General features: G+C 35.9%; 1 protein-coding gene across 1 annotated transcript; it reads left to right on the top strand.

The window, feature by feature from the left end:
• The first annotated feature begins 163 nt into the window (after positions 1-163).
• MURE (ALBINO OR PALE-GREEN 13) lies at positions 164-7870 on the top strand. The gene is made up of 6 exons (XM_089157840.1): positions 164-2122; positions 3094-3210; positions 3583-3758; positions 4173-4318; positions 6362-6575; positions 7317-7870. Exons 1-5 carry the CDS (start codon positions 244-246, stop codon positions 6378-6380), a joined length of 2337 nt encoding a protein of 778 aa, XP_089013966.1. The 5' UTR covers positions 164-243; the 3' UTR covers positions 6381-6575; positions 7317-7870.
• Positions 7871-12640: the final 4770 nt, after the last annotated feature.

Raw genomic sequence — 12640 nt, 5'->3', positions numbered from 1 at the left:
GACCGTCCGTTTCTTTTTTAATCACCTTTATATTGACGGTCCGATCAAAATTTTGGTCAAAATTTTGACGCGACCGTCGACAGCAGGGGTAAAAGCGCAGCATTCAAATCAAAGATCGCACCTAAGATGTGCGATTTTAGGTAAACAACAGAATCGCTCTCCCTTGTCGGATATTTCCCACCCAATCTCATCCCACGAAAAAACCCCCAAAGCCCTCTGCTCTTGCTCTCTGCGTTATTAACCATGGCTCCTACTTCTCTCTCCCTCAATGGTTTCTTTCCATCAGTTCTGCCTCTCTCCTCTTTCTGTATAAACACCAAGCCAGTTCTGCAATTCAAGTCACTGTCTTCTCTCACACTTCTTCGCCGAAAACTTCCTCGACTTACATTCGCCATTGGTTCCGATGGAAAATACTACCCTACTCCGGCGGACGACGACCCACCTGAAGCTCCGGAGGATTCCGAACATGGAGTGTCCAAATTCCAGCAGATTCAACGCCAAGCCGCCCGTGCTCGCAAGATTCAAGAAGAACAGTTCAAGAAGGACCGGTCCATTTTCCTATCAGCCCTTGCGGAGGAAGAAGATGCGCCTGACAACCCAGAGTCCAGTACTGTTGCTGGTGATGACCTTTTCGGAGAGATTGATCGAGCTATCGCTCTCAAGCGCAAGGAATTCGTCAAGCAAGGGCTTTTGAAGCCCAACCCCAAGAAAGAAAAGGGGATGTCGAATGCAGCGGGAGAAGTACTTGAAGAACTAGAACCAGAAGAAGTTGTGGACTTGGATGAAATTAAGGAGCTTCAGGGGCTTACAGTGATCACTGAGGAACCCCACGAAGAGAATCCAGTGAAATTCGAGGAGGAGGTGAATAATTCTAGCTCTACTGTTTCTTCTCCCTCCTTTGATCTTGATTTTGACAGTTATGGCAAGTCCAAGGTTCGAATTGTGGAACCCAAGTTTAAGATGACTTTAGCGGAACTCCTGGATGAGAGCAAGGTTGTGCCTGTATCTGTTTTTGGTAATTTAGAGGTTGAGATCACTGGAATCCAACATGATTCGAGCTTGGTTAATTCAGGTGATCTATTTATCTGCTGTGTTGGGATGGAAACTGATGGACATTTGTATTTGAGCGAGGCTGATAAGAGGGGGGCTGTGGCTGTGGTAGCAAGCAAGGAGATTGATATAGAAGAGACGTTAGGTTGCAAGGCACTTGTCATTGTGGAGGATACGAATGCAGTTCTTCCTGCTTTGGCCGCTTCATTTTACCGGAATCCATCTAAGAATTTGGCCGTTGTTGGGATCACAGGCACAAATGGTAAAACAACTACTGCATATTTGATTAAAGGAATGTATGAAGCAATGGCTGTAAGGACTGGGTTGTTGAGTACTGTAGCCTATTATCTCCATGGTGATAACAAGTTAGAATTACCCGAGCACACCACACACCACACTACACCTGATGCTGTTATGGTTCAGAAGCTCATGGCGACTATGCATCACAATGGAACAGAGGCAGTTGTCATGGAGGCTTCTTCTCATGGGCTTGCTCTTGGGAGGTGTGATGAGGTTGATTTTGACATTGCAGTCTTCACCAACTTGACGAGGGACCACATGAACTTTCATGGGTCTAATGAAGAATATAGGGATGCTAAGGCAAAACTATTTACAAGGATGGTGGACCCGGAGCGGCATCGAAAGATTGTTAACATTGATGACCCAAGTGCACCTTTCTTTATGGCACAAGGGAACCCAGATGTCCATGTAGTTACCTATGCAATGGAAAACAAGACCGCAGATGTACACCCTTTGAAGATTGAGCTCTCACTGTTTGAGACACAGGTTTTGGTTAGGACCCCCCAAGGTATATTAGAGATTTCATCAGGGTTGATTGGAAGGCACAATGTTTACAACATCCTAGCAGCAGTGGCTGTGGGAATTGCTGTTGGGGCACCACTGGAGGACATTGTTAGGGGGATAGAAGAGGTTGATGCAGTTCCTGGTAGGTGTGAACTGATAGATGAGGAACAGGCGTTTGGGGTTATCGTGGACTATGCTCATACTCCTGATGCGTTATCTCGACTACTTGATGCTGTAAGGGAGCTTTGCCCCCGAAGAATCATAACTGGTATGTTTCTTTTCCTCTCTCCCTAGGGAAACAGTTCTTTTCTAATTGTATGTCATCTAATGCATGTACATATAAGGGATTTCCGTTTCCAATTTTACAGTATTAGGCATAGGTAAACAACTGTGAACTCCTAACTCAGCCAATTCGATTTAATGCTTAGGTTTCAGACAACCAAGTGCAAATGCCATACCTTAATGGTTATTGAGCTAAGTTAGTTTCAATCGACTTAGTGAGTGGGGCTTGGATATTAGAAGGATTGTTACTTGATATCCCATTGTACTTAAATTTTTTATCAAGATTTTACTAATTGGGTTGAAAAAAATATGGTTTGTTTCATATGTCTCAGTCAGAATATACTTGTGTAAAATTTGATACTGCTGACTGTACAAGAGGTTCCACCCATGTCTGTTTGACTGGCTGTGTTTGTTTTGCTGTAAAATATTTTTCAGGATTTGTTTAATTAAAATATTAAATACAAAATTGTATACGGATTAGCAAGGAGGAAATTTTTGTTTCATGTAAACAGAAAGTTGGAAGTTGACTTTCATTCTACAATTCAGGTGTTGTTTCCCAATTTAGTGATGGTATCTTGATTGTTGGTGCTCATTGGTACCCAAGTAGGGCTCCGCTGCCATCTCTATGGTTGGATCTATCCCATACTCACTCATGTCCAGATGTGCTTATTGGCCATGTACAACTACAAAAAAGGGTCCAGATGGCAGGAAAATATGCAGTACAATTTACTATTAGTAATGTTTTCCAGAAGATGTTTGGCAGTGAAACAAATGCAGTCCTAGACACAACTATATTCATGATACTTTTCATTTTCTATAGATTCAAATTAATGAAAAGGTAAAAATGCACTGCTTTTGTTTTTCTAGAACTTCATATGTAACTGAGGAGGATGGTAAGTAATGGAATTCTTTTACCGCATCCGTGTGTCTGACAAACTGTTAATGCTTTGAATCAAGTGTTTGGATGTCGTGGTGAGGGAGACAGAGGAAAGAGGCCCTTGATGACAAAGATTGCCACAGACAAAAGTGATGTGGTTCTCCTGACATCTGACAATCCAGGGACAGAAGATCCATGTAAGTAAATTTACGGAATAGAGGAATTCTATCAAAGGAGTTGAACTGAGCTCTGTTTATGTTGCTATCTGTCCAAAGTGCTTTGCTCAGCCTTATTGCTCTCTTAGGAACTTGTAATCAATAGTCAGCAAAAATATGGGAATTGATGAGCAGACAAGATGGCGCTGAACAGAGCTCAGCTTATCACTGGTGGATGATATATTCATATACAGTTTTTTCCATCCACTTTCCTGCTGAATAAAATCGAGTTTTTTATTTGTTTCCTTTTTGCTGTCCTACCATTTTTCTCAATGCTTGATGATACTTTGGAATTATATTCTGGATAAAATTTCTGAGCGCCTAAGTAATTCCTTGATTCTGTGTATTCACCAGTGGACATCTTGGATGACATGCTAGCTGGTGTAGGATGGACCATGCAGGATTACTTGAAATATGGTGAGAATGATTACTATCCACCTCTTCCAAATGGTCATCGGCTTTTTCTACATGATATCAGGCTGGTTGCTGTACGGGCTGCAGTAGCCATGGCCGAAGAAGGTGACATGGTTGTAAGTCCCTGAAACTGTTACCTTCTCTTCTGTGTTCGAACATTTTTGTGGACGCATCGCTCAGCTCATCCCATGAAGTTGAAATTTTATTGACAGTAATACTAGGGATTAAGATTATTGTATAAAAATTCAAGTCTAATAAACCAAATAATTTAAAACGAATCTTCAAATTAAGGAGTTTTTTTGTTTCTTGAATCTGACTAATTAATTGTTTATGATGGACTTGATTTTTCTTTGACAAATAAGCCAACTGCTGTTGACATTTTCCCAAAATTTTATGTAGACCTCACTGAGAATTTTCAGGGTTATTTATAATTACTGTTTGTTATTGGTTGAGTGAGTCAACAATATCCGGGCTTTGCTTTATTCACTGCACCGTTTGTTGCATTAATCTTGTTGCCTCATCTGCCGCAGGTTATTACAGGCAAAGGCCATGAAACATACCAAATAGAAGGTGACAAGAAAAAGTTTTTTGATGACCGGGAGGAGTGCAGGGAAGCATTGCAGTATGTTGATGAGCTTCACCTAGCTGGGATAGACACTAGTGAGTTCCCCTGGCGGTAAGTCAATATACATTATTTCTGAAAGAGGTTTTTTGGCTAGATTAGTAAGATATAGATATGAACTGTGGCACCTGGATCCATTTAATTCACCTGAGGTAACTATGTTGATTCAGTAGCACATGTAAGCCCAGGGAAATAGGATATATATTGATGTGGCATACAACTTGCAATTATGAATGTTATTTTTTTGAATGATATTCCAGAGATAGGAAACAAATAGTCAGAATAAATTAAGGACATGTACACATCCCATTATCAGGAATCCTCAAAGTTGTGACTTATGAGTTCTGAGCTAGCTCGTAAACATGTATCCTGACCTGTTTCTGACACCTACACACACATGCAAGTGGCTCAATGTAAAGCCTTTTTGCATCTCCTTGATTTATCATCATATCTTGGTTACTGAAGCGATGTTTCTGAGTGTTGTCTTTAGCAATCACTTTTTATGAATAGCAATTGTGAGGAGTATTTATTTGGACCAGCATTGAAATCACACTTAGGAATGTGCCATACAAGCAGGCATCTGTACTTACAGTTTCAATTCCCTATATAAGGGGTAGTGTTAGGACTCTAGGATGAGGCCATGTGGAGGAGAGAAAGAGAGAATTAGGGTTAGTTGAGGGTTATAAATAGAGGGACAAGTGAGTGGAGAGGGGGAATGGTTTATGAGAAATTTTGGGCTGAGGGACACCTTTGGGTGTGGGGGTGACTGGCACCATAGAGACCAGTGTTATCTTGTTAATTCTTGCAACTTTGTAATAATTTTCCAAGGTATCATAAGGGTTTTATCAGGTAGTCTAAAGGATAAGTCCATTTGTCAACATATGGGAATGAGAGAAAGAAAAGGGTATAGGTCCACAAAGTGAGTCATTCCAGTCCAACCAGGGAAATGCAATTGCATAAGCTCTCCTCTAAAAAGAACTCAACTCTGAGTTTGGATGGGAATGAAGGATACAACATGCGCCAACTTCTGGAAGAACAAATGATCCTGTAGTCGGCCTAAGCTTGATGTTCAGAAAATCCTTTGCAGGAAGAAGCTTCATCTAGAGCCCACAGTGCTTGAAGAAATACATGTTCTCGTAATTACAATATTGTACATTCTTGTCAAATAACCATGCCTAAGAATATTTTACAGTCCTTTGGAGATAAATGTCACATTGCATCGTCTCAATCAACCGCTAAATAAAATATGTAGGTGGACACCTTTAATTGATTTTTAGGTTGATGTGCTCACCTATGCAAGATTTGCAGGGGTTGCAATGTGGTTTTGCCTTTAAACTGATCATGCGAACAGTGTATTTAGAGATGAGTTTAGTACCATCACCACCTTCGATTACCATTGGGCATAGATTGTTGTTGCATTGTACTTTGATCTGGAATTTGTTGTGACAGCAGTCATCCTCATCAGATGTCTTATTTGTTGCTAGAAGTGGGTGAAGAACATAGCAATACTTTCTTACTTAGGGTGTTGCTAAATTTTTTTCTCTTATTTCAATATGCCTAGTTTCGAAGATGACTAATTGCTTTTGTCTTTTCAAAGTAAGTGCTTACAATAGAGAAATGATAAATAAAAGTCTATAATGGACAGATCAGTCTACAGAAAAATCTAAAACGTAGACCCCCCCCAACCACCCAAAAAAAAAAAAAGCCTCTCTCCAAATCCATATCCTTATGTACACCTTCATAGCCTCTATAATCGATCCCAATATGTCCATTCAGATCACCCTTTGTAATAATATTATCCTGTTGACTACAACTATGCACTAGTTCGTCCACATGCTCTCAAAATTTTGACTTACTACTACTTTAATCCAATCTTACTTAGGGTGTGCACGATATAGGCAACCTTTTTCTCCAATACAAGCTTGGTATAATCAGATCTCCAAATCTTTGTTGTTGTATAACTTTTAAGTTTAATCCCTGTGATTATTGTTCATTGAGAAAAATATGGCTTTTTTGTTAAATCATCAGTGAGAATCATATGGTGAGAACTTTTCACATTTGATAATTCAATGGCTCTCTGTTCTGTTATTGTTGCAGGTTACCAGAGTCTCACTGATGTCTTGTTGGACAAATGTACAAAAATACCCAAGCCTTAATATCTAAAAAGCTACATTCAGTGGGCCTGTTTCACTCGTCAATTCCCTCAAAATTGAATGTTGGAGCTCTGTGTTATGGTTGGATTTAAAGCAGAAATAACCACATGAAGTATAAAAACTGACAGAGGAGGTCTCATGTATTGAATAACACATTGGTATGAGCTCTATGCATTCGCCTTTCATCTTCATCTACCTTTGTTAAGCAGTGCTGACAGATCAAAAAGATTGTTCTCTTAATTTGCTTGAAAAATCATTATGATGATTAAGGAAGTTTGTTGTTTCTGTTCTAATTTCATTTTCCTCTCTTAACATTACTTCTTCCAAATAAAAACATAATCTAACATCATGGTGCACTTACTTCGTTGGAGTGGAATATTTATGATCCAACTAATCTTTTGACAAAAATAGTTTCCCTAATGTGGAAGAATAGGAAAGTATAGTTCCATTTGTTTCCTGAATTGTATATACCAACTATAATAGAGAAAACTAAATGATGTGCCTTGACATTTCGTCCCTGAATAAGAATTAATAACAATACTACATAAGTGTATGGAAAGATGGTGGGATATCTTAAAACAATTGCTATTTGTAAATTCAGTGTTCTCATTTGCTTTTTATGGAACCTGGGTAAAAGATTTGATTGGTTTGGGAAGTAGAGGAAAAGAGAAATGTGGATTCAGAAATGTGTTTCAGTGGATTCTCTTCCTTCCCTCCTTAAGCATCTATTTCTGGAAACTTGTGAGGTTGTTTTAGAAGAAAGGGTATAAGTGTATGAGTGATTCTTTTGCACAATTTCTTGATTGTTTTGTTGGACTCTGCAGCTGATCATATCTGTCCTTTTTATTTCAACATGATCATCTATAAGTGTTTCAATTTTCTTGCATCCATCTTTGCAGATCCATGTAGGTTGAGCATTCAGTTGAACCATGAGAAAGCCAACTGGGTCATTGAGCAGGTCGAGCTAGTCTCTTGGCTTGTATGCAGGGCAATCCATTTATTCATTAGCATCTTTGGACTGGGGCAGTGCCCATGAGAAAATATCGATAGTGCCATATGCTTTGTGAGAAATTCCCCCAACATTTGGTTATGGACTTGTGGGTCATTTTTGCTGCTCTACCCCTCAATTTGTAGACCCCAATGTCAGACGACCGTGAGGTAATTCTTTCTGAATGACATTACAGGAACAGTTTCCACAATGATGACCTTCATATTGAGAATTACATTTAAGTTGCGTTTGTTTGCAAAGGTGGGGTGAGAAAGTTAGCATGCTGCTTCACTAAACAAGCTTCTCTACCCCATGAACCAAACAAACTATATTTTTTGAATTACACAGAAAAGTTTGTTTTTTCAAACTTTTTTCCACCATTTTTTCCCACTCCATTTTTATTCCAGCAAGCAAATTTAAAGAATTTCTATTTTTAAATGGGCAAGTTAACCCTACCTTGACATACAGGGGATGAAGTACATAACGACTGGTACCCAAAAAAAAATCATTTTACTTTGCATTTTTATACAATTTTTTTTTTTGGTTTGTCATAAACTACAAAACGACTGTTACTAAAAAAATCATTTTAATTTTCTTTTTTATACAATTTTTTTTTAGTTTGTTACAAAGTACATAACAATTGTTACAAAAAAAACAAATACACAACGACATAACGTGTAGGGTCACCATGCTATACAGGAAAAAGCATTTTCTTGTTAAAGTCTAGTATATTTTTTATTTGATTTTCTAGTATTTGCTTAGAATATATAGCAATGCGAGTAACATTATGATTTTATATCCATTTCCTCGAAATTGTTATGTCATTTCTCAAATATCTATAACTTTTTTGGTAAGATCTCAAATATCTACAATTCAGTTAGTATATATGTTTGGTATATTCAAAATTTTGAAGGTCAAAGATCCCAAATTATCTCTTTGGCATATTCTTTCCATATCATACTAGACGTTGGACAAGTTATATATATATACTCTCAAGTCAATCAAAGTCTCTTTTTGTATTGACAACCACTTCACAATGCTTGGGAAAAATGTGATTGCCCTATCTTTTTTTTTTTTGGGTAAACCAGACGAATTTATTAAGACAAAGCCGAGGAAACAGGGTTACAAAGATTCTGAAGCTAGGGAGTGGATAAAGGCCAACTAGTCATGCTTGAAAGTGACTTGTCCCTCCTTGCTAGGTGATCCGATACATGATTGAATCTCCTAGAAACGAAAGTAAAATAGCATTCTTCAAAAGCCGAACTTAGTTGTCGGATGTCTTCAATGAATGCGTGGATCGAAGTAGGCGGCAGCTTCTGACACTGTAAGATTGAAATCAAAATTTCACAATCAGACTCAAAAGACAACACAGTCAATACTTTCAGCTAATAAAGTGCTGCCCTATCCATGGCATCCATATTCAAAAGGCCTCTATGGGTTTGGGTTTCATCCTTATTTATAGAGGGATTGAGGATAGGTGGGGTCCGTGGGGAGATGGAGATGATATCGATCCCGAAATGTATTTTAAATAATGAAGTGTTATGCTGAGAGTTTGGATTTTTTATTCGTCAGGATAGGGGTTTGTGTTTTCTTCACATTTTACCACAAATTATCTGTAAAATATATTTCTAAATATTAATTTAGAAATAATTATCTAGTGCAGACTTCTACTTGACGGATATAAGATTTGAATTCATGCTTTGATGGTTGTTGTGGAGACAACTATCTCACCAAAACCAAAACCGTGTCATTATGATAATTATTAATTTGTTTAGATTATCTTAATCAATTAAGTAATATATAATTATGCAAAGCTTCTGCCAACAACAATGTTGCACAGCGGGTCCCTCCTCTAGTTAGGTTTTTTTGGGGAATATTTCCTAGCTGGTTAGATTTTAAAAACGATTTACTTAATAAGATTTTTTTATTATTTTTTACTTAAATGATCTTATTTTTGAAAATAATTATCAACTGAAAATTTTAGATAATTTTTTCCACTCAACTAATATTTTACCATAAAGTACCTAAATTACCTTCAAGTTTTTTATATAAAAATTTATGAAAAACAGTTACTAATTCCTTCAATCCCTTGGTAATTTTAGGGCCAACAATATATTACCTTTTGTAACTCTTAGTCCTCTTATTATTTGTCGGTTTCATCTTACCAATTTCTTCAATCTCTTGGCAATTATATAGCGGATAACATCTTGTGTTTTGTAGCTCTTAGTCCTCTCATAATTCATCAGTTTCACCGTTAGCAATGACATATTTGAGAGTAATTTGAATAGTTGATGGTAAGATATTAGTTGAGCAAAAAAATTTATCAAAAGATTTGGGATTCGGTAATTATTTTCAGAAGTTGAATCCATCTAAGTAGTTCTTTTTTTTTTTTCTTTTTCTTTTTTACATCTTATTGAGTAAATCTTTTTAAAATCTTAACAACTGAAATCTTTCCTTTTTCTTTTTCCTTCCTTGAATCTCTACGGGACCTGATAACCAAACTAAAAAAACAGAGGATTAAGACTACGTATGCATTGGTAAAATTTCCGTTATAAGAGACAAGTTCTTAGGTAAAACCATTTTTTAATGTTTTTATGCTAAAAGACCGTTCTTTACTTGAAAATGACGTTTGATAAATCTGTTGTAAAATATTTTTATAATAGTATTCAAATAAGTTGGTGTTTGATAAACTTGTTCTAAGATTTTAATTGGGACTAATTTCATCACTTTCATTTATGTTATATGGTAAAAACATCTTTTTTATATTTTGTATAAAGCTCTACATACCATTTTTTTGACCGATCAGTTCTTAAAGAACAAAATAACAAACCATTTATACAAATACCTCTAATCTGTTCTTTCATTCCCATATAACAACACCAAAAAAATGACCTTTACAATTCTCATCGATCGGTTATGAGTTACGAAAAGTAACAAGCACGTTGTGCTTCTCTGACGGCTATCATTAGCTACCAATTTGACTTCTAGAAGGTGTTTATTTTTTTTAAATTAAACAAATTATTCATCTATAATAATAATAAATCAATGGAAAAGTTGGCAACACGTAAGAGAGACTCGATCACCACTTTTGTAGTTGTGTAACGACAACTCTTCATTTTTTAAGCCATCAAAAATGACAACCATTTCACTCAAGAAGAAGAAAAATAAATAAATAATGGGAAGGTGGTGGCTATAAATTGCTTGGTTGAACGGTCCTAAAAGTTTTACCATTAGATTTGATAGAATATCATAAATCGTTCAAATTTAATTCAATGTATTTAATGGTATGATTCACTTATACAGTCGTTCAGTTGTAGTTATGCAATAAATAATAGCGACAACCGGAAAGATCCTGTCCTATCTTTGATGTTGACATGGCAATGCTACCCGGCCGAATATCCCAAGGATTTTAATAACCATTTGGTTTCTACTGAATGAAGTGATTTTTGCCGCGGAAAGTGAGGATTAAGTTTTCAAACTTCCAGTGAAAAATAATAGAGCAAATTGCACCCGTATACTTTAGAGTACTGACATCCCACTTTATGTCTGAAAAATACAAATGCCTCAAAATCAAACTTTTATTATGAACAGTAGCCCAATTTGTTGGTTTTTTGGATATGTTTTCACAAAGGAAGAACGCAATATGAATGTTAGATTGATACAATGTCAAGTTTAGTTCACTGAACATTGGTCATTGAGAAATCAATACTGGACAATATTTGAAGATATGGTTGGGAATTAATTTTATATCGATAAAAATGCTACAATTATACAATGAAATTACTATTTTTCCGTTAGGAAGTTCAAAGTGAAATCTACGCTTTAGTATTACCTCATATGCATTTGGAAAGATGAGGGGGGGTTTGCACCATAGGCAAAAAGTGAGGTGTCATCTTATTCTTTATTTAATTAATGGTTCAAAATTTAGCCAGTTGTATGGAAGGTTTTTTTTTTTTTTTTTTTGGTCATCAAAATTCTTACTATGATAGAGTTCGATCATATGTCCCCTTATGTTCATAAATACCCTTCTTCAATGCAATTGGCAAAAAAGAGAACCTCTGTAATCAACCATGCTTAACTATTTAATTATTTATACAAAATAATTAACAAGGTAAGAATAAAAAAATTTATTTATCATTTTAGTAAGAATCCAAGTCCTGTCAGACTATATTACTTCTTCATCCTTATTCAAATATCCAAGGAAAGTTTGAGAACATTATTAATGACATATTTTTTTCTTTTTTTTTATAAACATTAATGACATATATTGAATATTCATATCAAATGGACATGTTCGTTTCACCCACGTTAGACGGAAAGAAAACCAAGTAGTCGATTGGTGTTCAAGAATGTTATGTGATGAAATGAAAATCCTAAAAATATTACAAAAAACATTTTCAGAATTAGAATAAATTTTTCAAATATGTTGGCTGGGCCAAGTTAGTTTTTTTTTCTTCTTTGTTTTGTTTTTACTGGGTCCTGCGTGACCCGTTCTTTAAACATAACACACGCTTTAATACTATGTTGAAAATATGAATGAGAGGTGGAGGTGGAGGGGAGGTACCCACCATGGGCAAAGAGATGACATGTTTATCCTATGTTTATTTAATATTTGTTTTCTAAATCATATAGATGGATTTTATATAGTCAACATTCTTACCATGACCGGATTCTATTGCATACAAATACCAGTAAGTGAGTCAATCATAAGTCCCTTTATTTTTATATGCAACTTGCAAAAACAAGACTATATCCACGATTTAGGATTCAAACAAAAAACTACGCGATTGCTTCACAAATTTATTATGACACAAATGATTCGGCCTCCCCTAGATCTATCTTGGCTAGACATTCGTTTATATTAAATAATATTTTTGGTATCCGAGGTTCATCTGAACCTATTAAATAATATTTTTCTCACCAACTTTATTGAAATAATATGTTTAAGTATATTTAATAAAATTACAGATTATCACATTAATTTTTTTTTTCATATTAATTTCCCAGTAATGGCTGTTGATCAAGAGATGAGAAGAATACAATAAATCTCCCGCCAAAACCAAAAAAATATAATATCGTCTTGATGGATGAAAGAGACATTATTTAAATTTAAAATTAAGAAAAAGACATCATAGAAAGAACTCAATCCTTTCTTTTGGGTAAAAGATTATAAAACTCGAAGGTTATGTAGATAAGCTGAATCCTTTCAATAAAAGATTAGCCTTGGAAAAGAAG

The sequence above is a fragment of the Hakea prostrata genome, chromosome 6, assembly GCF_041222555.1.
Source record: "Hakea prostrata isolate BN-2017 chromosome 6, UWA_Hpros_2, whole genome shotgun sequence".
NCBI lineage: Eukaryota > Viridiplantae > Streptophyta > Magnoliopsida > Proteales > Proteaceae > Hakea > Hakea prostrata.
The sequence above is the reverse complement of the archived record's forward strand: the minus strand, read 5'-3'. Positions and strand labels throughout refer to the sequence as shown.

Bases quoted from the DNA above. Each gene is read 5' to 3' on its own strand.
- MURE (XM_089157840.1), top strand. From the start codon at position 244: ATGGCTCCTACTTCTCTCTCCCTCAATGGTTTCTTTCCATCAGTTCTG. The intron at 2,123-3,093 runs GTATGTTTCTTT...CTTTGAATCAAG, and splicing joins CCCCCGAAGAATCATAACTG to TGTTTGGATGTCGTGGTGAG. The intron at 3,759-4,172 runs GTAAGTCCCTGA...CATCTGCCGCAG, and splicing joins CCGAAGAAGGTGACATGGTT to GTTATTACAGGCAAAGGCCA.